Source organism: Notolabrus celidotus, chromosome 22 (assembly GCF_009762535.1).
Source record: "Notolabrus celidotus isolate fNotCel1 chromosome 22, fNotCel1.pri, whole genome shotgun sequence".
In the NCBI taxonomy this organism is placed as follows: Eukaryota; Metazoa; Chordata; class Actinopteri; order Labriformes; family Labridae; genus Notolabrus; species Notolabrus celidotus.
Genome location: NC_048293.1, coordinates 28625738 through 28652258, shown reverse-complemented (window position 1 = coordinate 28652258; position 26521 = coordinate 28625738). Strand labels below are relative to the sequence as shown.

The window sequence follows — 26521 nt, the reverse complement described above, 5'->3', positions numbered from 1 at the left end:
GACCTGAGACCCCTTAGACCCCTGAGACACCTGAGACACCTGAGACACCGTCTGATCTCAGCAGTCACACTGAGTCTCTGTTCTGAGGACCTGGTTGATGGAAGCTCTAACCCCTGATCCTTTAGGACTCTGATGAAGTCTCTTTAAACGTCCTGGCCTCACTCAGCTCCTCCCTGTAATGATCCGTCAGTGACCTCCTGACCCATCATCTGTCTCAGAGTTATTTAGAACATCCGTCACGTTCTCCTGTCTGAGTCCTGATCTCTCTCTACCTCCTGATCTGTGTCTCTGCAGCTGCTCTGTGTGTGTAGTATTGTGTGGTGTTGTGTAGTATTGTGTAGTATTGTGTAGTATTGTGTGGTGCGGTGTTGTGTATCTCTGTGAGTCTGAATCGGTCTGATGTGGACCTCTCTGGTCAGTCTGTCCAGCTTCTCCTTTTGTGGACGTGATGACGGGACTCAGAAGCATGTGTGGTCCCGGAATAGCAGCAGGAGGATCAGATTCTCTGAGGGGATCCGAGACCAGCAGCTTCTGTCTTTTATATATTAAACACCTCATCTGAGCTCTGACGGGACCCCTCACAGACCAGTTCACCCCACACACCTGGTCCTGGTCCCTGCTGGACCTACTCTCAGGCCAGAGTCACTGAGACACTGAGACAAACCAGGACCTTTTAAGGGCAGGAATTCACGACTTCAGCCATTCATTCATCTCCTGACACACTGACAGGAAGTCAGGCCTCCAGACAGGAAGTCAGGCCTCCAGACAGGAAGTCAGGCCTTCAGACAGGAAGTCAGGCCTCCAGACAGGAAGTCAAGGCTTCAGACAGGAAGTCAGGGTTTTAAACAGGAAGTCAAGGCTTCAGACAGGAAGTCAGGCAATAAGGCAGGAAGTCAGACCTTCAGACAGAAAGTCAGGCCTCCAGACAGGAAGTCAGAGCTTAAAGCAGGAAGTCAGGCATTCAGACAGGAAGTCAGAGCTTAAAGCAGGAAGTCAGGGTTTAAGACAGGAAGTCAGGCCTTCAGACAGGAAGTCAGGGTTTAAAACAGGAAGTCAGGGTTTCAGACAGGAAGTCAGGGTTTAAAACAGGAAGTCAGGCCTTTGACAGGAAGTAAGGCCCTCAGACAGGAAGTCAGGCGATAAGACAGGAAGTCAGGGTTTAAAACAGGAAGTCAGGCCTTCAGACAGGAAGTCAGGCCTTAAGACAGGAAGTCAGGGTTTAAAACATGAAGTCAGGGTTTCAGACAAGAAGTCAGGGTTTGAAACAGGAAGTCAGGAGTAAAACAGGAAGTAAGTGTTTAAGACAGGAAGTCAGGGTGTAAAACAGAAAGTCAGGGTTTAAAACAGGAAGTCAGTCTTTCAGACAGGAAGTCAGGGTTTTAGACAGGAAATCAGGTTTTAAAACAGGAAGTCAGGGTTGAAGAGATGATTCTCAGCTGCTGGAGGTCTGAATCCTGGTTTAACATCAGGGGCGTGTCTAGAGACATGGACCAGGATGGCCTGCCCCCCTGAGGGAGACAGGGTTAAATAAATGCTTCTCATTGGTGCGTTTACCTCCATAGACTCTGGATGTTTATTTATAGATCACTCCTCTCAGACTCCTCTGAGCTCTCAGGTTCTAATCGGACTCTGTAAACCGTGTGGTGCTGACCTGGTTCTAGTGGGTTCTGCTGAGGTTCTCTTTCTGATGGTGTTCTAAGATGTATTACTGTATGAAACTGTCTCAGGTCCTGCCTAGGGGGGGTTCTAATCTTGAACAGGTTCTACTCTGGCATCAGTGGTACTGAACAGATCTTACAGACGGCACAGAGGTTCCAGTTGTTCCTGTGTCAGTTAGTCTACATTCTCTACATGTGCAGTAATAGTCTGTTCCACTCAGGTTCTGCTGCTGTTCTCACAGAAACTCAGAGGTCAGAGAGGTTCTAATGAGTTCTAACAGAGCTCTGGGTGAGGGGGTTCCTGAGGTTTGAACTAAGGCGGAGTTTGAACCTGACATGTGTTTAAGTGTAGAACCAGCAGAACATGACCTGCAGGTGAAGTGCTCTGTGATTGGTGGATGCCCTGCAGGTGAAGTGCTCTGTGATTGGTGGATGCCCTGCAGGTGAAGTGCTCTGTGATTGGTGGATTGAGAGAAGAGGCGGGACTCGTCATGTCTGCCACAGGCTTTTATTGCAAAGTGGCTTCCTGTGATCTCAGAAACAACGTTCCACTTTAAGGCTCCAGATGTCGTCGTGTTGTTGTTGTTGTTGTTGTTGTTATTGTTGTGGGGTCGTCTCTCACTGGCGGGGGCAAATCTGCTTCCTGTTGTGTTTCTTTACAAAATAAAAGTGCGCTCTAACTACGTGTTGTGACGGTTACATTCAAACTGAAAGTAAGGCGATGATGACCACACAGCGAGAATGAGGGCGAGTCCGACAGGAATGACACTGAGGTAAACAAACGTTAGCTTGGTGACATAAACACGGAGGATTTGACGTCGGGGGGGTTTAGTGTTTTCTGTCTCATCGTAGTGTTTCAACAAAAAGTGCCGGGTCGACTCTTCTTCTTCTTCTTCTTCGTCTGATGCATAGTCTAACAATACGTCTGCCTGCTTTAACACACTGGAGGAGAAACAACAGTGAACAATAATAAATAAAGTCATATGTAAAAAGCTTCATGCTGCGACCCATGTGCTGCAGGAGGCGGAGCTTCGCGGCGCTCGCCTCCGACACGTGCGTCTGCTTCCTTCACATGGACTTTTTGGCAAAACTCTGGCTGCGAGAGAGACAGCCGTCCTGGGGTTTGGTAGTGTGTCATCGTTAGTTTGATCGCCAGGTGAAGTCATGTGGCGACAAACCGGGAGGTGTTTGCATATCGTGACTGAGATCTCCGTCATGTCGGAAAAAAGAACAAAACAAAAAGAAACAAAGACGCCTAAAGACGCTAACTCCTTCAGGACATGGAGACAGACAGAGCAAGCTGCTGAGTGAAGCGGCGGTGTTCAGGTGGGGTCAGGTGCTTCGGTCCGGATGGCACGGCGGTTGGCTTGGCTCCGCTCGGCTCGCCACGGTGACATCACAGCGGCTTGCCCTCCAGAGAAACCACCACGGTCCCGCCCAGCTTCTCCGCCAGCGTGCTGCGGTCCTGGATGTCGTCCAGACCGTTCACCTGCCACTCATGTTTGATACCTGAGGGGACACACACACACACACACCTGAGGTCAGTGAGGGGTCACACACACACACACACACACACACACACACACACACACACACACACACACAAACACACACAAACACACACACACACGTCACATGATGACTCACCTGTAAACTTCTTCTTGATGGCATCTTTAGAGCTGGCGTAGATCATCTTACTCTTCAGAGGAGCCTGTTCTGGAGCCCTGAGAACACAGGAAGTGACACGTGAGGGACAGGAAGTGACAGGAAGTGACAGGTGAGGGACAGGAAGTGACAGGTCAGGTGAAGGACAGGAAGTGACAGGTGAGGGACAGGAAGTAACACATGAGGGACAGGAAGTGACAGGTCAGGTGAAGGACAGGAAGTGACACGTGAGGGACAGGAAGTAACACGTGAGGGACAGGAAGTGACAGGTGAGTGACAGGAAGTAACACGTGAGGGACAGGAAGTGACAGGTCAGGTGAAGGACAGGAAGTGACAGGCCAGGGACAGGAAGTGACAGGTGAGGTGAGGGACAGGAATTGACAGGTGAGGTGAGGGAAAGGAAGTGAAATGTGAGGGACAGGAAGTAACAGGTCAGGGACAGGAATTGACAGGTGAGATGAGTGACAGGAAGTAACACGTGAGGGACAGGAACTGACAGGAGAGGTGAGGGACAGGAAGTGACAGGAAGTAACAGGTGAGTGACAGGAAGTGACAGGAAGTAACAGGTGAGTGACAGGAAGTGACAGGTGAGTGACAGGAAGTGACAGGAATTGACAGGTGAGTGACAGGAAGTGACAGGTGAGTGACAGGAAGTGACAGGAATTGACAGGTGAGGGACAGGTGCGTAACAGGAAGTGACAGGTGCGTAACAGGAAGGGACAGGAAGTGACCTGTCCTCTCGTTGAAGAACCCAAAATAAACTAAGATGAATACATATAATGAACTAAAAGGATCTGTGCTTTTATTTTGAAAGGACCCAGGTGTTTCCTCTTCAGAGGAGTTTTAAAGTGATAGATCCTCTCACTGAGTGATTCCTCCCTCACAGGTACACCTGTCTCACCAGGTAACACCCCTACCCCCCTAACACCTGGACCCTCAGCACTGACTGGACCCTGACCCCCACCTGGTCCCTGATCGGAGCCTTACCAGAAGATGAAGACGAGGTCCTCCTTCTTGGACTCCTTGGTCTCGTAGGTGGCGTCGTACAGGCCGTACCTGCAGTCGTTAGGGGGGAGGAGCTTAACGAAGCAGGCGTAGGGGTCATCCACCGTCTCTCCGATGTCCCCCACCAGGATCTGCTTCCCCTCCTCAACGATGATCTTCTTCCTGTCCTCGCTCAGACAGAACAGGACCGCCTTCTTCCTCTTCCTCACCTCGTCCTGGGACGAGGACTTCCTCACCTTCATGTCGTTGAACACCCTGATGACCTCATCGTTCACTGTCACACCTGACGCCTGCAGACGAGAGGGAGGGCGCCAAAACACGGTTACTGAATCATGACATCATCAGAGAACACACACACTGTAACACACACACACACACACCTACACACACACAGTAACACACACACACACCTACACACAGTAACACACACACACACACACACACACAGTAACACACACACACACAGAGTAACACACACACACACTGTAACACACACCTACACACAGTAACACACACACACACACACAGTAACACACACACACACACACACACACACACAGAGTAACACACACACACACTGTAACACGCTCACACACACACACACACACACAGTAACACACACACACACACACATACACACACACACACACACACACACACACACAGGTTATGTAGAGTCACCCTGGCGAGCGTGAAGCCAGAGTTTTATGAGGGACCCGCACGTAGAACAGGAACCTTCCTGCTATGAACCCAGACCTGAGACCAAACCCAGACCTGAGACCAAACCCAGACCTGAGACCAAACCCAGACCTGAGACCAAACACAGACCTGAGACCAAACACAGACCTGAGACCAAACACAGACTACAGCCTGATGGACCTGTCAGTCCAGAGTCTGTCACAGGACCAGGACCAGGACAAGGAGAGTCTGAGGCTGTAGCAGTCTGTGAGTTTCACAGGACACCCCTTTAGGCTGCAGACCGTCAGCTGACTGAGGGGGACTCAGCTGATCTCACAGAGTCCTCCTCGGTCTGACCTGGACTCATCAGCTCTCTGACAGGAAGTGGTCTGATCATTAAAACAGAGCCAGACCGCTCCCAGATCAATACTGAGGAACAGATCAGGGTTCAGTCAGCTGATCGGAGGAGTGTGTGTGTGTGTGTGTGTGTGTGTGTGTGTGTGTGTGTGTGTGCTGTCAGCTCACACACACATACACACACACACACACACACAAACACACACACACTAACCTCGGAGTGTGATGACATCATTCTGATCTCAGTGATTTAAGAAATGCTGCTCTCTGATTGGACAAAGAGAAACCTGCTCAGTGTTCTGGAGGTCCCGGTCCAGGTGTAAAAGAGGAGGTCCTGGTCCAGGTGTTAAAGAGGAGGTTCTGGTCCAGGTGTAAAAGAGGAGGTTCAGGTCCAGGTGTTAAAGAAGAGGTTCAGGTCCAGGTGTTAAAGAGGAGGTCCCGGTCCAGGTGTTAAAGAGGAGATCCAGGTCCGGATGTTAAAGAGGAGATCCAGGTTTGGGTGTTAAAGAGGATATTCCAGGTTCGGGTGTTAAAGAGGAGGTCCTGGTCCAGGTGTTTAAGAGAAGGTCCCGGTCCAGGTGCTAAAGAGGAGGTCCCGATCCAGGTGTTAAAGAGGAGGTCCTGGTGTTAAAGAGGAGGTCCTGGTGTTAAAGAGGAGGTCCTGGTGTTAAAGAGGAGGTCCAGGTCTAGAAGTTAAAGTGGAGGTCCCGGTCCAGGTACTAAAGAGGAGGTCCAGGTCTAGAAGTTAAAGTGGAGGTCCTGGTCCAGGTACTAAAGAGGAAGTCCAGGTCTAGAAGTTAAAGAGGTGGTCCAGGTCCAGAGAGTGAGATCAGAGCAGACTGAACCTGAAGAGGTCACAGCTGACCGGTTAGTTAGTGATGATGATTAGTGTTAGTTACTGAGTTAGTGTGTTAGTTAGTGTGTTAGTTAGTGTGTTAGTTAGTGTGTTAGTTACTGAGTTAGTGTGTTAGTTAGTGTGTTAGTTAGTGTGTTAGTTAGTGTGTTAGTTAGTGTGTTAGTTAGTGTGTTAGTTACTGAGTTAGTGTGTTAGTTAGTGTGTTAGTTAGTGTGTTAGTTAGTGTGTTAGTGTGTTAGTTAGTTAGTGTGTTAGTTAGTGTGTTAGTTAGTGTGTTAGTTAGTGTGTTAGTGTGTTAGTTAGTGTGTTAGTTAGTGTGTTAGTGTGTTAGTTAGTGTGTTAGTTAGTGTGTTAGTTAGTGTGTTAGTGTGTTAGTTAGTGTGTTAGTGTGTTAGTTAGTGTGTTAGTTAGTGTGTTAGTTAGTGTGTTAGTGTGTTAGTTAGTGTGTTAGTGTGTTAGTTAGTGTGTTAGTTAGTGTGTTAGTTAGTGTGTTAGTTAGTTAGTGTGTTAGTTAGTGTGTTAGTGTGTTAGTTAGTGTGTTAGTGTGTTAGTTAGTGTGTTAGTTAGTGTGTTAGTTAGTGTGTTAGTTAGTTAGTGTGTTAGTGTGTAAGTTAGTGTGTTAGTGTGTTAGTGTGTTAGTTAGTGTGTTAGTTAGTGTGTTGTGTTAGTTAGTGTGTTAGTTAGTGTGTTAATTAGTGTGTTAGTTAGTGTGTTAGTTAGTGTGTTAGTGTGTTAGTTAGTGTGTTAGTGTGTTAGTTAGTGTGTTAGTTAGTGTGTTAGTGTGTTAGTTAGTGTGTTAGTTAGTGTGTTAGTTAGTGTGTTAGTGTGTTAGTTAGTGTGTTAGTTAGTGTGTTAGTGTGTTAGTGTGTTAATTAGTGTGTTAATTAGTGTGTTAGTGTGTTAGTTAGTGTGTTAGTGTGTTAGTTAGTGTGTTAGTTAGTGTGTTAGTTAGTGTGTTAGTGTGTCAGTTAGTGTGTTAGTTAGTGTGTTAATTAGTGTGTTAATTAGTGTGTTAGTTAGTGTGTTAGTTAGTGTGTTAGTGTGTTAGTTAGTGTGTTAGTTAGTGTGTTAGTGTGTTAGTCAGTGTGTTAATTAGTGTGTTAGTTAGTGTGTTAGTTAGTGTGTTAGTTAGTGTGTTAGTTAGTGTGTTAGTTAATGAGTTAGTTGGGCGGTGTGGGTCAGTAAACCCTGAGCCCAGCCTGCAGGCCTTCACACAGACTGCAGAGTCACTGCTGGCTGTCTGTATGTGTGCCTGTCTGTCTGTCTGAGCTAGCTAACCCGGACTAACGTTGACCCCCCCCTTGGAACCGCTCCTTTAGACGAACCACTTTAATCCGGTTCTTGAGCTCCAGCTGGTCCGGTTCAGTCCGGGTCTCATGGTCTGGTCTTCCATGCTTCCGGCCGGTCAGCCCGCAGGACCTCAGCGGGGATAAGATGGCCGCCCTGGGCCACACGGCCTGGGGGCAGGCCCGGACCAGCACAGACCAGAACGGCCCAGAACACGGACCGTTACCAAGATAAAAGCAGGACCGGCTCCGACAGACCGGCAGGTCTGACCCCGGTCTGTAGAAACCAGGTCTGAATGAATAAAGACCGAATAACGGACCGAGACACCGACCGAGCGGGGAGCGGCGGCCATGCTAACTACTGAATAACGGTCCACCACAGACCTGCACGACCCACTACACAGGGAAACCCTTTAACTAGACCACATCTAGACCACATCTAGACCCGAGGGAGAGACTAACGGGGTTCTTACCATGTTGTCCCGGGGTCTGTCCGCGCTGCTTCACCGTTAGATACACGAGTCTCCGGGAGAGAGGGAGAGAGGAGTGAGACCGGCTGGAGGAGGAGGAGGGAGGAGGGAGGGAGGAGGGGGGGGGGGGGGGGGAGGGAGGAGGGTGGGGGGGGGGGGGGGGTGGAGGGAGAGGGAGGGAGAGGGGGAGGGGGAGGGGGAGGGGGGAGGGGGGAAGGAGGGAGGGGAGGGGGGAGTGTGACCGGCTGGAGGAGGAGGAAGGAGGGAGGGAGAGGGAGGGAGAGAGGGAGATGGGGAGAGGGGGGAGAGAGAGGGAGATGGGGAGAGGGGGGAGAGAGAGGGAGAGAGAGGGAGGGGTGGATCAGACCTGTGACACGCTCACATCCGGGGGAAGGTTCCGGTCCTTCAGTCTGTGGAGATCTAAAGTTTACCGAGCTCTCCATGTTTTCTCCATGCTGCAGGACACCTGGACCTAACATGAAACCTTTACTTTAACTAATGTAACTTTAGCTAACGTTAAACCATTACTTTAGCTAATGTAACTTTAGCTAACATTAAACCATTACTTTAACTGATGTAACTTTAGCTAACATTAAACCATTACTTTAACTACTGTAACTTTAGCTAACATTTAACCATTACTTTAACTACTGTAACTTTAGCTAACATTAAACCATTACTTTAACTGATGTAACTTTAGCTAACATTAAACCTTTACTTTAACTAATGTAACTTTAGCTAACATTTAACCATTACTTTAACTACTGTAACTTTAGCTAACATTAAACCATTACTTTAACTACTGTAACTTTAGCTAACGTTAAATCTTTACTTTAACTGATGTAACTTTAGCTAACGTTAAATCTTTACTTAAACTGATGTAACTTTAGCTAACATTAAACCATTACTTTAACTACTGTAACTTTAGCTAACGTTAAATCTTTACTTTAACTGATGTAACTTTAGCTAACATTTAACCATTACTTTAACTGATGTAACTTTAGCTAACATTAAACCTTTACTTTAACTAACATTAAACCTTTACTTTAACTGATGTAACTTTAGCTAACATTAAACCTTTACTTTAACTAATGTTACTTTAGCTAACATGAAACCTTTACTTTAACTAATGTAACTTTAGCTAACATTAAATCTTTACTTTAACTGATGTAACTTTAGCTAACATGAAACCATTACTTTAACTAATGTTACTTTAGCTAACATGAAACCATTACTTTAACTACTGTAACTTTAGCTAACATGAAACCTTTACTTTAACTACTGTAACTTTAGCTAACATTTAACCATTACTTTAACTAATGTAACTTTAGCTAACGTTAAATCTTTACTTTAGCTAATGTAACTTTAGCTAACATTTAACCATTACTTTAACTAATGTAACTTTAGCTAACATTTAACCATTACTTTAACTACTGTAACTTTAGCTAACGTTAAATCTTTACTTTAACTGATGTAACTTTAGCTAACGTTAAATCTTTACTTTAACTGATGTAACTTTAGCTAACATTAAACCATTACTTTAACTACTGTAACTTTAGCTAACGTTAAATCTTTACTTTAACTGATGTAACTTTAGCTAACATTTAACCATTACTTTAACTGATGTAACTTTAGCTAACATTAAACCTTTACTTTAACTAACATTAAACCTTTACTTTAACTACTGTAACTTTAGCTAACATTAAACCTTTACTTTAACTAATGTTACTTTAGCTAACATGAAACCTTTACTTTAACTAACATTAAACCTTTACTTTAACTAATGTAACTTTAGCTAACATTTAACCATTACTTTAACTACTGTAACTTTAGCTAACATGAAACCTTTACTTTAACTAACATTAAACCTTTACTTTAACTGATGTAACTTTAGCTAACATTTAACCATTACTTTAAGTAATGTTACTTTAGCTAACATGAAACCTTTACTTTAACTAATGTAACTTTAGCTAACATTTAACCATTACTTTAAGTAATGTTACTTTAGCTAACATGAAACCTTTACTTTAACTAACATTAAACCTTTACTTTAACTAATGTAACTTTAGCTAACGTTAAATCTTTACTTTAGCTAATGTAACTTTAGCTAACATTTAACCATTACTTTAACTACTGTAACTTTAGCTAACGTTAAATCTTTACTTTAGCTAATGTAACTTTAGCTAACATTTAACCATTACTTTAACTACTGTAACTTTAGCTAACATTTAACCATTACTTTAACTACTGTAACTTTAGCTAATGTAACTTTAGCTAATGTTAAACCTTTACTTTAGCTAATGTAACTTTAGCTAATGTTAAACCTTTACTTTAGCTAATGTTACTTTAGCTAACATTAAACCTTTACTTTAGCTAATGTAACTTTAGCTAACATTAAACCTTTACTTTAGCTAATGTAACTTTAGCTAACATTTAACCTTTACTTTAGCTAACATTAAACCTTTACTTTCGCTAATGTTACTTTAGCTAACGGTGTAAACTTTGTCTCCATGTAGCCTGATGTTGGCTCACTGTTTCAGTCTTTACTTGGACTGGAGTTTAGCTCTATGAGTCTTAGCTTCATTGTAGCTTCCAGTCTCTGTGCTAACAAGTGAGCTCGTACTCACCTGTACGTGGGGCTCAGGTGTTACAGCTAACGTTGCACACGGGTACATTTTGAAAGATGAAGTCCAGACTGTCATTGGTCAGTAATCTGAACCAAACTCAGCTGATCTTTAACAGATGAATGAATGAATGAATACAGTTAATATTGGCTAATGCTACATCCAGCTAATACCTGTAGCTTAAAGATGTTCACCAAGTGTGACGGTGCGTACAGGTGAGCAGGAAGGAAGGAAGGAAGGAAGCAAGGAAGCAGCAGCAGCTGGTTATAAAAAGTAATTTATTTTTACATCAGAACAAAAACAACAACAAACACGTTAGAGGAAGAGGAGGAGGACGAGGGGGACGAGGAGGACGTCTATCAGTCATAAATAAAGACAACAGAGACAGAACTAAATAAATATGCAACAGAGGCAGAGGCTGCTCCAGTGTAGTGTCTACAGCTGACCTCTGTCCACACACACACACACACACACACTCACACACAGACTGTCTGCAGGCTAATACCACAGAAGAAGAACGGAACAAAACAACCTAAAGCAGGAAAACATGGCAGTAGTCAAAAAACAAAAAACTACAAATCCAGAGGCCACAGTGTCTCAGGTTCTTAAAGGGACAGTTACACATTTTCAAAATATGTCCTAATTTATATCGTTAAGTTGCCGATACGAATCTGTAAACGCAGGCAGGCTGCTGAGCGTACACCTGAGGATACACCTGAGGGTACACCTGAGGATCCACCTGAGGATACACCTGAGGGTAAAGGATCAGTGTTGAGTCGCCTTTTCTTTCATCAGTTATATTTTTAAAGATCAGACTGAGGTCACCTGAGCACGTCAGGTGACCCTCTCAGTGTTTACACTAACCTCAGACCTGACCCGGCTGACCTGAGCTGGTTTATGGATTTGATTGAGTTTGGTGTGTTCGTGTTCAGCGTGTTATTTTCTACCTGTTTAAACACTGACTGAGGAAATGCTGTCAGGAGGCGGGGCCAGGCAAGGGGGAGGAGTTAACCTCATTAACAGTTTGTAGTCTGAAGTTCAAAGTTTATCAGGATGTGAGAACGGCTGATCTCAGGTCAGTGACTCAGTGAAAGGTAAACCAGGAGGAGGTCTACAAGAAGACTTCAAACTACAATGAACCTGAAAAAGACTATTTACAACACATTTAGAGTCCAGTTCAAACCGGTCCAAAGGGTCCACATCAGACCTGAATGTTTGTCTGAGCGTTAACAAACCGGTTCAGATCCTGGTCCTGCTGCTGGCTGTGCTCAGGTGTGGTGCAGGTGAGGACTTTGGTCGTGTGATAACAGGATGAAGTCATGACTGAACTTTGACCCTTAAAGAGCTGCTGGTTTAAACACGAGGAAGAGGAACTGAACTCTAAAGTCTTCATGGGAACCTGAGACGACCTGTCCACAGTGTGACCCTGCAGTCAGGGACCACCTGAGACCACCTGTTCACAGTGTGATCCTGCAGCCTGAGAACACCTGAGGTCCCCTGTCCACAGTGTGACCCTGCAGCCAGGGACCACCTGAGACCACCTGTCCACAGTGTGATCCTGCAGCCTGAGAACACCTGAGGTCCCCTGTCCACAGTGTGACCCTGCAGCCGGAGGTCACCTGAGGTCCCCTGAGGTCAGATTTCCACAGTATGACCCTGCAGCCTGAGGTCACATTTCCCCAGTATGACCCTGCAGCCTGAGGTCACCTGAGGTCCCCTGTCCACAGTGTGACCCTGCAGCCTGAGGTCCCCTGAGGTCACATGTCCACAGTATGACCCTGCAGCCTGAGGTCACCTGAGGTCACCTGTCCAGTGTGACCCTGCAGCCTGAGACAACCTGGGACCACCTGTCCACAGTGTGACCCTGCAGCCTGAGACCACCTTTCCACAGTGTGACCCTGCAGCCTGAGACCACCTGGGACCACCTGAGGTCACCTGTCCACAGTGTGACCCTGCAGCCTCAGACCACCTGAGGTCACCTGTCCACAGTGTGACCCTGCAGCCTGAGACCACCTGAGGTCACCTGTCCACAGTGTGACCCTGCAGCCTGAGGTTACCTGACGTCACCTGAGACCACCTGTCCACAGTGACGCTCTGTTTCAGTAAAACCAGCTGATAGAAAATATTCATGAACTCATTAAATCTAAACTTCAGTCCCTGAGCGAGCAGGAGGACCCGAGGGTCTGCAGACGTCTCTGCTCTTCTAAATAAACACACAGCTGAGACTGTGGGACTCTAGTCTGTCTCTAGTCTGTCTCTACTGTCCTACAGCACCACAGGAATGTCTGCTACATGTCCACACCTGTCCCCTCAGACAGGAAGTCAAAGCCCTGAAGGTCAGCAGGTCTTCATCGACTCACCTCAGAGAAACCTCAGGTCATGTGATCAGCTGATCATGTGACCAGGTGAGATGAGGTCTGTCTCAGGTGAGTCTGAGGAGGATTTCAGCTTCGTGACCTTTGACCCCAGCTGCTGTTGCTGATGAAACGGACATTTGATTGATTGGCATTGGTCGGAGGGTCAAAGGTCATGAAGGAGCAGCACCAAGTCAGTCCACGGGGAGGGGCCAGGTCTCCCCCAATCAGCAGAGAGGACGGCAGTGAGGTCAGAGGGCGGCGTTTGGTTCAGTGTCGGGAGCGCTTGGCAGGGGGGGCTGGGCTTCGCTCTGATAGGCCGAGTCTGCAGAGCTCTGAGAGAAAGTACTGCTGCAGGCGGAGCCCCGCCTTCGCCTCGTTAGTGTGACGAGGATTATACTGAAGACAGTTGGAGAACATCAGGTCCACATCGGAGACAAACTCACCTGGAGGGGGGGACGAGGGGGGGACGAGAGAGAGAGAGAGAGAGAGAGAGAGAGAGAGAGAGAGAGAGAGAGTTATTATGTCCTCTGTTGTACTGTCTGTCCCTGTGAAGTCAGACAGCTCTGCTCTGACTGGATGTCTCTGACTGGATGTCTCTGATTGGATGTCAATGGTTGGATGTCTTTGAATGGATGTTTCTGATTGGATGTCTCGTTACCTGCTGTCTGATATTCACAGTTGTTCACTTTTTCTCTGATGGTGCTCAGAGCGATCGGCTTCTGGATGATGTCATAGTAGTCAGGAACCTGCAGGCAGAGTTACAGTTACAGTTACACCTGTGTGTGTGTGTGTGTGTGTGTGTTAAGTGTGTGTGTTAAGTGTTTATGTGTGTGTTAATTGTGTGTGTGTTAATTGTGTGTGTGTGGTGTGTTTGTGTGTGTGTTTGTGTGTGTGTGTGTACCTGAGTCCTGGACACCAGCTTCATGAAGGGCCAGCTGTCCTCGTGTCTGACCAGCTCCACGGTCAGCTGCTCGCAGGCGGACAGCTCGTGGACGCCGTGGTTCCTGCCCGAGGAGCGCCGGTTGGACGATGAAGAGGAGGAGGATGAAGGAGGGAGGACGGGTTTGGGAGGCGGAGTCACATCTGAGGGAGGAGCAGAGAAGGTCGTGGATTACATCATCATTCTGATAACAATCAGTCACTCCGAGAGTCTGCTGCTCCTTTGACTTCTGGTTGTTTACTTGTTTGTTGACTGGTTGTTTACTTGTTTGTTGACTGATTGTTTACTTGTTTGTTGACTGGTTGTTTACTTGTTTGTTGACTGGTTGTTTACTTGTTTGTTGACTGGTTGTTTACTTGTTTGTTGACTGGTTGTTTACTTGTTTGTTGACTGGTTGTTTACTTGTTTGTTGACTGGTTGTTTACTTGTTTGTTGACTGGTTGTTTACCTGTTTGTTGTCTCTTACGTGGCTCGCTCTGCCCAGGTGAGGTCTTGGTGGTTCCGTTGGGGGACAGGGTTTCCTGGCTCAGACGGGCACTGACTCGGCTCCCAGTGCGAGCCGGAGGTTTACCTGCAGACGCCTTACCAGATGGGGGCGTGGCTTTTTTCCCTGAGGGTCTGTGATTGGATAAGATAAGGATCAGGGTAAAGTTGGACCAGGATCAGGACTACAGTAAACCGGTATCAGGGTTATAGTAAACCAGGATCAGAGCTACGGGACACTTACTTTGAGGCTGAAGAGTTTTTCCCTGCTGAGGCTGTGCTGTTCTTGGGCGTGGCCTGTTGGCCCTTGGGCGTGACCTGTTGACCCTTGGGCGTGGCCTGTTGACCCTTGGGCGTGGCCTGTTGACCTTTGGGCGTGGCCCCTTGGTTCTTGCCTTTAGGGGGCGGGGCTGGGCTCTTCTTAGTGCTGCTGATTGGCAGGTGAGACGATGTTTCAGACTCAGGAGTTGAACTTTAATAACTTGAAATATTTCAACACTCACCTCACGACTTCTTCCTCCTCTTCCTCTGATTCTTCCTCCTCCTCTGTCTCCTCCTCCTCTTCTTCTGACTCCTCTTCTTCTACTTCTTCTTCTTCATCCTCCTCCTCTTCCTCCTCCTCATCAATGGAAGAGCGCTGACGGGAAGGGACACGGCTGGATCTCTGTTTGGGTCGACAGTCTGGACAGAACCAGTCTCCCTCTGGGACGGACTGAGACAGGGAGAGAAGGACGGTTAGAGTATCTATAGAGACTCCAAGCTGCTGTTAATGTGAGACTCAGGCAGGGGGAGGGGCGTCAGACAGTGGGAGGGGCCTCAGACAGGGGGAGTGGCCTCAGGCAGTGGGTGTGGTCTGTGTACCTTAAGGCGGGGCCTCAGACAGTGGGTGTGGTGTCCTCGGTCACAGCTGTCACACAGCAGCATGTTGTCGGCGTCACCTTTGCGTCTGCAGATCCGACAGCGGGCGTTGAGCACAGAGCGGGACCAAAGGATGCTGCGCTCCAGTGTGGACAGATGGACAAATACCTGGACACACAACAACAGAAACATTAACAACAACAACAACATTAACAACAACAACAACATTAACAACAACATTAACAACAACAACGTCTGAGTTTAATGAAAAACAGAGATCATTGTTTTTATCCTCGGAGCTGAGAGTGAAACTCACCTGAGACAGACTGCAGGAGGACTGCAGAGACTCCCTCCATCGCTCCAACACCGTCTTACTGACCCGACCACTGTCACTGCCATCTGAGACACACACACACACACACATACAGAAAAACACATAGACACACACACACAGAAAAACACACGCAGAGTTATTGGGGAATAAAACAGAGACAAGCAAGACATCACTTCATCTTTTTAAAGTCCTACCATCACTAGCCAGGTCCTCGTCTTTCTTCTTGTTCTTCTTCGTCTTCTGGTCTTTCTTAGAGTCTTCCTCACCTGTGTGTGTGTGTGGGGGGGGGGGTTAATGAGACCTGTTTATACAACACCTATACTTAACAACGGTCTGTGACCTCTCCTCGGTCTCTGATGAAGCTCCTGATTACCTCAGAATTTATCAGCTTTATGAGCTGTGAAACACACCTGACCGTCAGTGTGTGAGCTGGTATGTGTGTGTGTGAGCTGGTTTGTGTGTGTGTGTGTGAGCTGGTGTGTGTGTGTGTGTGAGAGCTGGTGTGTGTGTGTGTGTGAGCTGGTGTGTGTGTGTGTGTGTGTGAGTGTGAGCTGGTGTGTGGGAGCTTCTCCTGGTTCGCAGAGACTCACCCAGCGCAGCTTTGAGGAAGCGTCTCTCGATGCCATGTTCGATGTGAACGAGCGCCTGAGCCAGAACTCGAACCGTGCTGCTGATCACCTGAGGAGTACCACTGCCCGAGGCCCCGCCCTCTGACTTCAGCTCCTGCAGCCTGAAACACACACACACACACACACACACACACACACACATAAGAGTGCATCAAACACATCTATGGCTCATTCTTCAGTCAGACAGCGCCCTCTAGTGGCCGTCAGTGAAAGAATCTCCTCACTGACATCCTCAGGTACCCGCCTCCACCCCTCTCCACCTGTGGGCAGTCTGCGTACCTGTCTCTGGTCTTCAGGTGAGCAGGCTCCACCTCCATGGCGTCCATCCCTCCGTTCTCTCTGCCCTCGGAACTCAGCAGCTCGTAGTTTCCTGTTCCCAGCGCAGAGCGCCACACCTGTCTGTCCATCACCTGAGCAGAGAGACAGACAGGTGAGTGACACATGCTGTGGTTACCTGCTGCGTCTGTGCTCACCTGCAGGTTTGAGCATACCTTCAGAGTTCCCAGAGTTCCCTGGTGGATCCGGTCCTCAATGTCCAGCAGCAGGTCTCTCAGTCTGCCCTCCATCAGGCTCTCAGCTGCAGCAGTGCATTCTGGGACGGAGCGGGACGACTCCGGATCTCCTGCATCACCTGGAAACAACAGGACAGGTGTTTACCTGTGGTCACCTGTCCAAATGGACCTGTATGAAAGTAGGCCGATCCTACCTGTGTGTGTATGTGTGTGTGTATGTGTGTGTGTGTGTGTGTGTGTGTGTGTGTGTGTGTGTGTACCCGTGAGGCAGTACTTCTTGGTGTCACAGCCCTGCAGCAGGTGTGTGAGGCGCTCTCTCTCCAGCAGCAGCGCCTCCTTCAGGCTGCTCTCTCGGTGACCTCGGGGGTTCAGAGCCTCGATCAGCTGGTCCACGTCCTCCACTGAGCTGTAGAAGGACCACTGGTTGGGTCTCTTGACCGGCGGCCCACAGGTGCGAGGAGGGGCGGGGCTTGAGCCAGCACTGTGCGGGAGGAGGAGGAGTTTATCATCATTCTAAACACTGAGCTCACGGCGTCTGAAAACCAGGATCCAACAGAGACACCTACTCTCCCTCTGCGGGCTCCTCCTTCATCTCCTCCTCCATCACAACGTCGTCCTCCATCTTGGTGGTGGCGTCCTGTGCAGGTGGTGGGCGGGGCTGCAGCATGTCCTCCGTCAGGCCGAAGCAGTCGTCCTCCACAAACAGGATGGAGGCTGAGGGGAGGAGCCAGTAGCGACGGTACAGACGGTCTCTACCCAGAGGAAGCAGGCAGGTACGGGACGCCGCCTTCTGGATCCGCTCCTGCAGCTCTCGGACCTGCAGGGAGACCAGGCTCAGATCACAGTCTGGATCTACTGTCGCTTTAAGAAACAGCAGGACTGACCAGGCAGGAAGGACTGTGTGAGGTCATACTGTGAGGTCATACTGTGAGGTCATACTGTGAGGTCATACTGTGCAGTCATACTGTGCGGTCATACTGTGAGGTCATACTGTGAGGTCATACTGTGAGGTCACTACTGTGAGATCATATTGTGCGATCATACTGTGAGATCATAATGTGAGGTCATACTGTGAGGTCATACTGTGAGGTCATACTATGAGGTCACTACTGTGAGATCACTACTTTGAGGTCATACTGTGGGGTTATACTGTGAGGTCATACTGTGAGGTCATACTGTGAGGTCACTACTGTGAGGTCATACTGTGGGGTCATACTGTGGGGTTATACTGTGAGGTCATACTGTGAGGTCATAATGTGAGGTCATACTGTGAGGTCATAATGTGAGGTCATACTGTGAGGTCATACTGTGAGGTCACTACTGTGAGGTCACTACTGTGATATTTGGTCTGAAGAACCCTGAGCAGGTCTGTATACGGTGTCACACCTTCTCCTGCTCCTTCTCCAGCTCCTCTGCACTCAGGCTGCTGGGCGGGCAGGACGGAGGCTTGGGGTCAGAGGTCGTCGTCTGCTTCTCCTTCTGGTTGAGTTTAGCTGAGGACAGAGGAGACACTGAGGACTCAGAGGAAACACTTAGGACTCAGAGTGGACACTGAGGACAGCGGAGACACTGAGGACAGAGGAGACACTGAGGACAGATGTAATGATGTAATGATATTTACCTTTGACGTTCTTGTGGCTGGATGAAGAGCTGTGCTCCTCTTCCTCCTCAGTGTGATGTTTAACAGGACTCTCCCTGCAGACACATACAGCATGTTAACACAGAGCTCTTCTGGTTCTGATCACATGACTCATAAACAACAACAAAGTAAACAACAAGCGTCTCATCTACCTGTTTGTTTGGACTCCTCCTTCCTTCACCTCCTGCTCCCTCAGTCTCTCCTCCTGCTCCCTCAGTCTCTCCTCCTTCTGCTTCAGCCTCGTCTCCTGCTCCCTCAGCTTCTCCTCCTTACGAAGACGAACCCTGAGGAAGAGGAGGGACATCAAACACCTGTTAGACATTAAACCCTGACCCCGAGTATACAACCTGTGTGTGTGTGTGTGTGTGTGTGTGTGTGTGTGTGTGTGTGTGTGTGTGTGTGTGTGTGTGTGTGTGTGTGTGTGTTTGTGTGTGTGTTTGTGTGTGATCACCTGTGAGCAGCCTCCTCCCTCTCTCGGCGGTGTTGCTCTGATCGGATCTCTCTCAGTTCTTGTCTGGCGCTCTTTTGTTCGTCCACGCAGTCTTCGATCAGGTCTCTGCTGGACGCCAACGTCAGCAGCTTCCCGGCCAGAGCCTGGAGGATCTTCAGCTTCTCTCCTGAACACAGATATCAATAACGATAAGTAACTTAACGATAAGTAACTTAACGATCAGTAACTTAACGATCAATAACTTAACGATCAGTAACTTAACGATCAATAACTTAACGATCAATAACTTAACGATCAGTAACTATCAGTAACTTAACGATCAATAACTTAACGATCAATAACTTAACGATCAATAACTATCAGTAACTTAACGATCAATAACTTAACGATCAATAACTATCAGTAACTTAACGATCAATAACTTAACGATCAGTAACTTAACGTTCAGTAACTTAACGATCAGTAACTTAACGATCAATAACTTAACGATCAGTAACTTAACGATCAGTAACTTAACGATCAGTAACTTAACGATCAGTAACTTAACGATCAATAACTTAACGATCAGTAACTTAACGATCAGTAACTTGACGATCAGTAACTTAACGATCAATAACTTAACGATTAGTAACTTAACGATCAGTAACTTAACGATCAGTAACGATGCTTATTGACGCGTATCGTTCCACCCCCTCGTATCTGACCTGGACTCAGGTCGTAGACCGCCGTGTTGGAGAGCCTCTTCACCAGCCCCGGCTCGGCCAATCGCAGCTCCACGCACGGGTCATCCATGATCGAGAACCCGCCCTGCTTCTGGTAGCGGAACTTGGCGTTGCCGTGGTAACAGTCGGCGCCGGACGCCAGGATGTGCAGCCTCAGAATCTCAGACAGCGTGCAGCTGTCCAGGTCCAGCTGCTTCAGACTGCAGCCCTGATGCAGCTGAGGCCAGGCCGCCGCCATCGACGCCACGGCGCTCAGAGCTGACTGAGTGGCGTCAGAGTCGTCCTCCAGAGCCTCAGACAGATCTGTGCACGCAACACACAGGTTACACACACATAGATACACACACATTACACACAACACACACGTTACACACACACACACACACACACACAGGTACACACACGTTATACACACGTTACACACACACACACACACATATATAACACACTGTATTTCAGGTACAGGCACCAATCATAACTCGTGTCTTACCTTCGACCTGGTCTTTGGCCACCTCCTCCTGCTCCTCGTCCAGAGCCTGGAAGATGGCCGACATGAAGAAGAACAGCAGCTCACACAGAGGACCTTCAGGGTCAGATCTCACCAGAGCCTCCTCTAGAACCTCTGTGGACAGAACCTCAGTTAGAACCAACAGAACCTCAGTTAGAACCAACAGAACCTCTCTGTGGACAGAACCTCAGTTAGAACCAACAGAACCTCTCTGTGGACAGAACCTCAGTTAGAACCAACAGAGCCTCTGTGGACAGAACCTCAGTTAGAACCAACAGAACCTCTCTGTGGACAGAACCTCAGTTAGAACCAACAGAACCTCTCTGTGGACAGAACCTCAGTTAGAACCAACAGAGCCTCTGTGGACAGAACCAAGCTGAGCCTTTAGAACCAGTTCAGACCTCAGAGGAGGACCCACTTCACCTGTAGAACCTCTATCAACACATCCCATCAATCATACTTTCACAGAACCAGTCCCACTGAACCGGACTGGCCTGGCTCTAGGTCAGGTTCTGGCCTGGCTCCAGGTCCGGTGAGTTCTTACCTAGAGAGACTCCGTCTGGAAACTCGTCGTTCAGGTCAAAGAACTCCCCAAAGGCCCGCAGGAACTCCAGGACCATCAGAGCTTCTCCAAAGAGCTCTGCTGGGAGACGGGTCCTCACTGGAACCGGACTGGGCAGCTCCTGGTACCAACAGACAGATCCTGGGTCAGTGGACTGGGGGTACTGTGTTTTTAGTTCTCTGTGGTGCGTTCACTGACCTTCAGGTCCTCACACTCCATGTCCTCTCGTGGTTTGTTCCAGAGTTTCAGTCGTTCTGCGTATTTCTTCTTTTCCTCCTTCAGCTTCTCTCGCTCCTGTCGGATCACAGCGTGTCAGCTCCGGAACATTTCAAAATAAGAGTCTCTAAAACTCTAAATGTGACTCACCCTCTCCTTCTCCAGCTTCATGCGCTCCTTCTCCTCCCTCCTCTTCTGCTTCTCCTCCTCAAACCTCTTCCTGTGCTCCTCCTTCAGCTTCTCTCTGTCCTCCTTCTCTCTCCTCTTGGCCTCCTGCGCCTCCTCCTTCTCCTTCTTCAGCCGAGCTCGATCCTGAGCCGCGGACGCCATCTCCTCCCTCTGCTGCAGCAGCTTCAGCCTCTCTGCCGCCTTCATCAGGGACGAGCCCTGAAACACAGACACAGGTCAGCATGACCCAGAAACCCACGGGCCTTCAAAATAAAACCAGACACACCTTCAAAATAAAACCAGACACGCTTTCAAAATAAAACCAGACACACCTTCAGAATAAAACCAGACACACTTTCAAAATAAAACCAGACACACCTTCAAAATAAAACCAGACACACACCTTCAAAATAAAACCAGACACACACCTTCAAAATAAAACCAGACACACTTTCAAAATAAAACCAGACACACCTTCAAAATAAAACCAGACACACACCTTCAAAATAAAACCAGACACACTTTCAAAATAAAACCAGACACACACCTTCAAAATAAAACCAGACACTTTCAAAATAAAACCAGACACACCTTCAAAATAAAACCAGACACACACCTTCAAAATAAAACCAGACACACTTTCAAAATAAAACCAGACACACCTTCAAAATAAAACCAGACACACACCTTCAAAATAAAACCAGACACACTTTCAAAATAAAACCAGACACGCTTTCAAAATAAAACCAGACACGCTTTCAAAATAAAACCAGACACACCTTCAGAATAAAACCAGACACGCTTTCAAAATAAAACCAGACACACCTTCAAAATAAAACCAGACACACACCTTCAAAATAAAACCAGACACACTTTCAAAATAAAACCAGACACACCTTCAAAATAAAACCAGACACACACCTTCAAAATAAAACCAGACACACTTTCAAAATAAAACCAGACACACCTTCAAAATAAAACCAGACACACACCTTCAAAATAAAACCAGACACTTTCAAAATAAAACCAGACACACCTTCAAAATAAAACCTATATTCTGGGTGAAATGACTCATCACTCTCACCTGTCCAGGTGAGCCCCGCCCCCCTCCATTAGAGGGGGGGCTGAAGGGGAACAGGGGGGGATCATCGGGGAAGAACTGAGAGAAGGTTTGCTCAGACAGACCGTACTTCATCACGGTGGAGGCCTGAGAGAGAAACAGGAAGTCAGGGCCCGCTCTTCATCTCTGACATGATGAACATGAGGTGATGATGTTCTCACCTTCAGCACGATGGTCCCGTTCTGAGGTTCACAGTGCTGCTTAAAGAGCAGCTTCAGTCTCTCTCTGGACACCATGGACTTCCTGCGGCTACACACACACACACACACACACACACACACACACACACACACACACGTTAACACCTTTCATTACACTGAGTTTCTGAGTCTGATCAGAGGATGTTTATGGAGTCTGCAGGTGAACCTCCTCACCTGAGCTGGTTGGCTTTCACAGTGAACTGCTCTCTGTGCTCGCCCTTCACCATCCTCACTGTGTATTTAAACACTGACGGATTCAGAGACTTCTTCTTCTTCCTGAAACACACACACACACGGACACAAACACACACACACACACACACGGACACACTTAGCTCCTGCATTGTCCACAAAGTGAAATCGTCACCATGATAATCAGACGACCTTTGACCTCCGTACCCGTTGATCTGTGCTGTGGGACTCTGGAAGTCTTTGCTCTCCTCGTCGCTGTCGCTAATGACGATGGCGTCACCGTCAGCTGGTTTGGCGTGTCCGTTGGCGGCCGGCGCTCCATTAACGGTGGAATGAGGAGAGTGGACCTGCAGGATCTCACACACCTGTCTGCAACACACACACACACAGAGACAGTGTTCAAACACACTCTGAGAGTTAACCTCCTGTTCTCCTCTGTGTGTGTGTGCGTGTGTGTGTGCGTGTGTGCGTGTGGGTGTGTGTGCGTGTGTGTGCGTGTGTGTGCGTTGTGTCTCTGTAGGATCCGCCTCTGAGACTTCATGGACCCGTTTGTCTTTCAGACTCAGCAGCATCAAACTAAAGAGCTCAGATATAAAAGTGCAGACTGCTCCTTTAACTCTGTGTTTGGCCCCTCCCCCTCAAAGTCTCCATCAGACAGCTGTTCAGGATGTTCAGGTGTTCGTACCTGGCCCCGTTGCGTCCCGCGACGTCCACCGTCTCCCCGGGGAAGAAGCGGTCCTTCACAAAGGTGTAGACGTCCTCGCAGAGCTCGCTCAGTCTGCCGCGGTGGCTCAGAGCCGCCAGGTGGAGCAGAGGAACCACCAGAGACTGAGGGAAGCTCTGCAGACTCTGCTTCGCCCGCCGCTCGCTCTCCACCGCCTCAAGGTAGGTGAGGCCCGCTCGCCCCGTCAGAGCGCAGCTCCATACCAAGCTGTTACACAGGATGGTGCGCTCGAAGAACTCACTGAGGAGAGAGAGAGAGAGAGAGAGAGACAGAGAGGGAGAGAGAGAGAGAGGAGAGAGAGAGAGAGAGGGAGAGAGAGAGAGGGAGAGAGAGAGAGGAAGAGAGAGAGAGAGAGGGAGAGGGAGAGAGAGGATCATGAGAGGAGTGAGATCTCACTAGTTACAGGTTAGTTATGACTAGTTAACATTAGTTTTCACTAGTTAAATGTTAGTTTTGATTAGTTAAGTGTTAGTTATCACTAGTTAAAGGTTAGTTATCACTAGTTAACACTAGTTATCACTGGTTTAATGTTAGTTATGATTAGTTTAATGTTAGTTATGATAGTTTAATGTTAGTTATGATTAGTTTAATGTTAGTTATGATAGTTTAATGTTAGTTATGATTAGTTTAATGTTAGTTAGGATTAGTTTAATGTTAGTTAGGATTAGTTTAATGTTAGTTAGGATTAGTTTAATGTTAGTTATGATAGTTTAATGTTAGTTATGATCAGTTTAATGTTAGTTAGGATTAGTTTAATGTTAGTTAGGATTAGTTTAATGTTAGTTATGATCAGTTTAATGTTAGTTATGATCAGTTTAATGTTAGTTATGATTAGTTTAATGTTAGTTATGATTAGTTTAATGTTAGTTATGATAGTTTAATGTTAGTTAGGATTAGTTTAATGTTAGTTATGATCAGTTTAATGTTAGTTATGATTAGTTTAATGTTAGTTATGATTAGTTAGTTATGATACTTTAATGTTAGTTATGATTAGTTTAATGTTAGTTATGATTAGTTTAATGTTAGTTATGATTAGTTTAATGTTAGTTATGATAGTTTAATGTTAGTTAGGATTAGTTTAATGTTAGTTATGATTAGTTTAATGTTAGTTAGGATTAGTTTAATGTTAGTTATGATTAGTTTAATGTTAGTTATGATTAGTTTAATGTTAGTTATGATTAGTTTAATGTTAGTTATGATAGTTTAATGTTAGTTATGATTAGTTTAATGTTAGTTATGATTAGTTTAATGTTAGTTATGATAGTTTAATGTTAGTTATGATTAGTTTAATGTTAGTTATGATAGTTTAATGTTAGTTATGATTAGTTTAATGTTAGTTATGATTAGTTAAATGTTAGTTATGATCAGTTTAATGTTAGTTATGATTAGTTTAATGTTAGTTATGATTAGTTTAATGTTAGTTATGATTAGTTAAATGTTAGTTATGATCAGTTTAATGTAAGTTATGATTAGTTTAATGTTAGTTGTGGTTAGTTTAATGTTAGTTATGATTAGTTTAATGTTAGTTATGATAGTTTAATGTTAGTTATGGTTAGTTTAATGTTAGTTATGATTAGTTTAATGTTAGTTAGGATTAATTTAATGTTAGTTATGATTAGTTTAATGTTAGTTATGATTAGTTTAATGTTAGTTATGATAGTTTAATGTTAGTTATGATTAGTTTAATGTTAGTTAGGATTAGTTTAATGTTAGTTATGATTAGTTTAATGTTAGTTAGGATTAGTTTAATGTTAGTTATGATTAGTTTAATGTTAGTTATGATTAGTTTAATGTTAGTTATGATTAGTTTAATGTTAGTTAGGATTAGTTTAATGTTAGTTATGATAGTTTAATGTTAGTTATGGTTAGTTAGCACTAGTTATCAGTGGTCATGAGTTAATATAAGTGGTCAGTAGTTTAACGTCAGGGGTCAGTGGTTCAGGACCTGAGTGGACCTGGATTAAACCTGGTCTCTGTGTGATCAGCTGATGAGTCTGGACTAACAGGATGACCTCATTCTTCACCTGTGATGTTAAACTAAGCTGACTCCCCCTGAACGTGCCCTCTAACATCACCTGGATGACGTCACACAGGTGTAAGTGTGGGTGGGCCTGCTAACGGCTAACTGACAGCCTCTGAGTTAGCTAACAGCAGCTAACTAGCTTTAGCCTCGTCGGTTAGCTAACTCCCGCTAACAGCACACCTGTCCTCGAGGACCCCCCGGGCAGCAGGGACCTGCTGGGGGGGGGGGTCTCTGGGTCTGGATGGAGACTCTAACTTTGTTCTAAAAGGATCAAAGTTTAGTTTTTATTCTCTCAAACTTTCTTTTGTGTCTGTTGTCTGGAAGTTCGCCAGCCGTCAACTGTCAGTCCGAACGTCCACAAAGTCCTGCTACCGGTCTCAGGGGGGCCAGGTGGGCTCTCAGGTACTCACTCGTAGGTCCTGAAGATCTCGTGGGTGATCTTACAGAGGAAGACCTCCTCGTCCGGCCTCAGGTCCGCCGGAGGTTTCTGCCTGATGAAGGCTCTCCTGTGGAGGAGCGGCATCTCTGCCCCGGGACTCTGAGAGAAAAGGAGGGAAACCGGGTCACAGACCAGAACCAAACCCACAAACTCAGGACCAACTACCAGAACCCACAGAGTCTCCCAGGACCCGGAGCGGGACCCGGAGCAGGGAGCGCGTGCGGAGCGGCGCGGGTCTTTTGTTAGACTCGGTCTTAATCTGCCCACATGGAGAGGAGCCGATCCGGGTCTCAGAGCTCCGAGTCTCACTCCACAACAAACAAAAACTCTCCCACAGACCCACACCGAGACCAGGACCCGGCACGAACCGGCTCCGGAGGGTCTTACCGAGTAACGATGAACCGATAATCCGCCGTGAAACGGGAACAGAAGGAGTCCCGGACTGAAGCGGATCGGCTCACAGGCGGCTTGTTGACCAAGTTTCAGGCCGCTTCATGGACCCACTACAGGCTGGGAAATTACAGACTCAGCAGCGTCCACTCTGAAGCAGGACTTACATCAGGGGATAACAACAACAACAATAACAATAACAACAACAACAACAACAACAATGATTCATCTGAGTCACATCTAACTGACTCTCTGCAGGGGGTGAAGCTGGTTTACATCTTTGCTCCAAATTGAACTCAAATTAAACAATCATGCAGATTATTTTCCTCTGGTTCTTTATTAGTTTACTTAATAATAATAATAATAATAATAATAATAATAATAATAATAATATACTTTATACCTATAAAGCTGTACATTTAAACTAGATTAAGGTAAAGCTGAGGGTTCCTGAC

At 46.7% G+C, this 26521-nt stretch overlaps 2 protein-coding genes across 9 annotated transcripts; both read right to left on the bottom strand.

Moving 5' to 3' along the window:
- Positions 1–2150: 2150 nt before the first annotated feature.
- On the bottom strand, positions 2151–8094 carry cfl2 (cofilin 2 (muscle)). The gene is made up of 4 exons (XM_034674987.1): positions 7979–8094; positions 4311–4618; positions 3306–3382; positions 2151–3167 (listed from the first exon to the last, which is right to left on the bottom strand). Exons 1-4 carry the CDS (start codon positions 7979–7981, stop codon positions 3055–3057), a joined length of 501 nt encoding a protein of 166 aa, XP_034530878.1. The 5' UTR covers positions 7982–8094; the 3' UTR covers positions 2151–3054.
- Positions 8095–10860: 2766 nt separating this feature from the next.
- On the bottom strand, positions 10861–26199 carry baz1a (bromodomain adjacent to zinc finger domain, 1A). 8 transcript variants are annotated; one of them, XR_004629618.1, is made up of 31 exons: positions 26064–26199; positions 25648–25775; positions 23176–23454; positions 22697–22859; positions 22473–22576; positions 22260–22347; positions 22063–22185; positions 20961–21197; positions 20793–20888; positions 20577–20715; positions 20015–20146; positions 19507–19827; positions 18803–18968; positions 18504–18635; positions 18334–18407; positions 18099–18205; positions 17279–17529; positions 16973–17193; positions 16692–16831; positions 16480–16610; positions 16162–16301; positions 15766–15837; positions 15554–15636; positions 15241–15405; positions 14883–15091; positions 14624–14809; positions 14345–14514; positions 13858–14039; positions 13615–13702; positions 12515–13399; positions 10861–12480 (listed from the first exon to the last, which is right to left on the bottom strand). XR_004629618.1 is itself a non-coding variant. In XM_034674927.1 (30 exons), the coding sequence occupies exons 2-30, from the start codon at positions 25758–25760 to the stop codon at positions 13224–13226; spliced, it is 4485 nt and encodes a 1494-aa protein (XP_034530818.1). In that variant the 5' UTR covers positions 25761–25775; positions 26064–26199; the 3' UTR covers positions 10861–13223. The 8 variants fall into 8 exon arrangements, 4 of the variants coding, with proteins under 4 accessions (XP_034530818.1, XP_034530820.1, XP_034530819.1 ...); XR_004629619.1 differs by having other exon boundaries at positions 12525–13399; XR_004629620.1 differs by having other exon boundaries at positions 10861–12514; positions 12579–13399.
- Positions 26200–26521: the final 322 nt, after the last annotated feature.

What these genes read in the sequence shown, in the direction of transcription:
- baz1a (XM_034674927.1), bottom strand. Translation starts at nt 25,760, where the DNA reads ATGCCGCTCCTCCACAGGAGAGCCTTCATCAGGCAGAAACCTCCGGCG. An exon ending in GTGAAAGCCAACCAGCTCAG is followed by an intron (nt 22,348 to 22,472) that starts GTGAGGAGGTTC and finishes GTGTGTGTGTAG; the next exon opens with CCGCAGGAAGTCCATGGTGT. An exon ending in CGAGGACCTGGCTAGTGATG is followed by an intron (nt 15,637 to 15,765) that starts GTAGGACTTTAA and finishes TGTGTGTCTCAG; the next exon opens with ATGGCAGTGACAGTGGTCGG.
- cfl2 (XM_034674987.1), bottom strand. An exon ending in GACCTCGTCTTCATCTTCTG is followed by an intron (nt 3,383 to 4,310) that starts GTAAGGCTCCGA and finishes CTGTGTTCTCAG; the next exon opens with GGCTCCAGAACAGGCTCCTC. An exon ending in CATCAAGAAGAAGTTTACAG is followed by an intron (nt 3,168 to 3,305) that starts GTGAGTCATCAT and finishes GTGTCCCCTCAG; the next exon opens with GTATCAAACATGAGTGGCAG.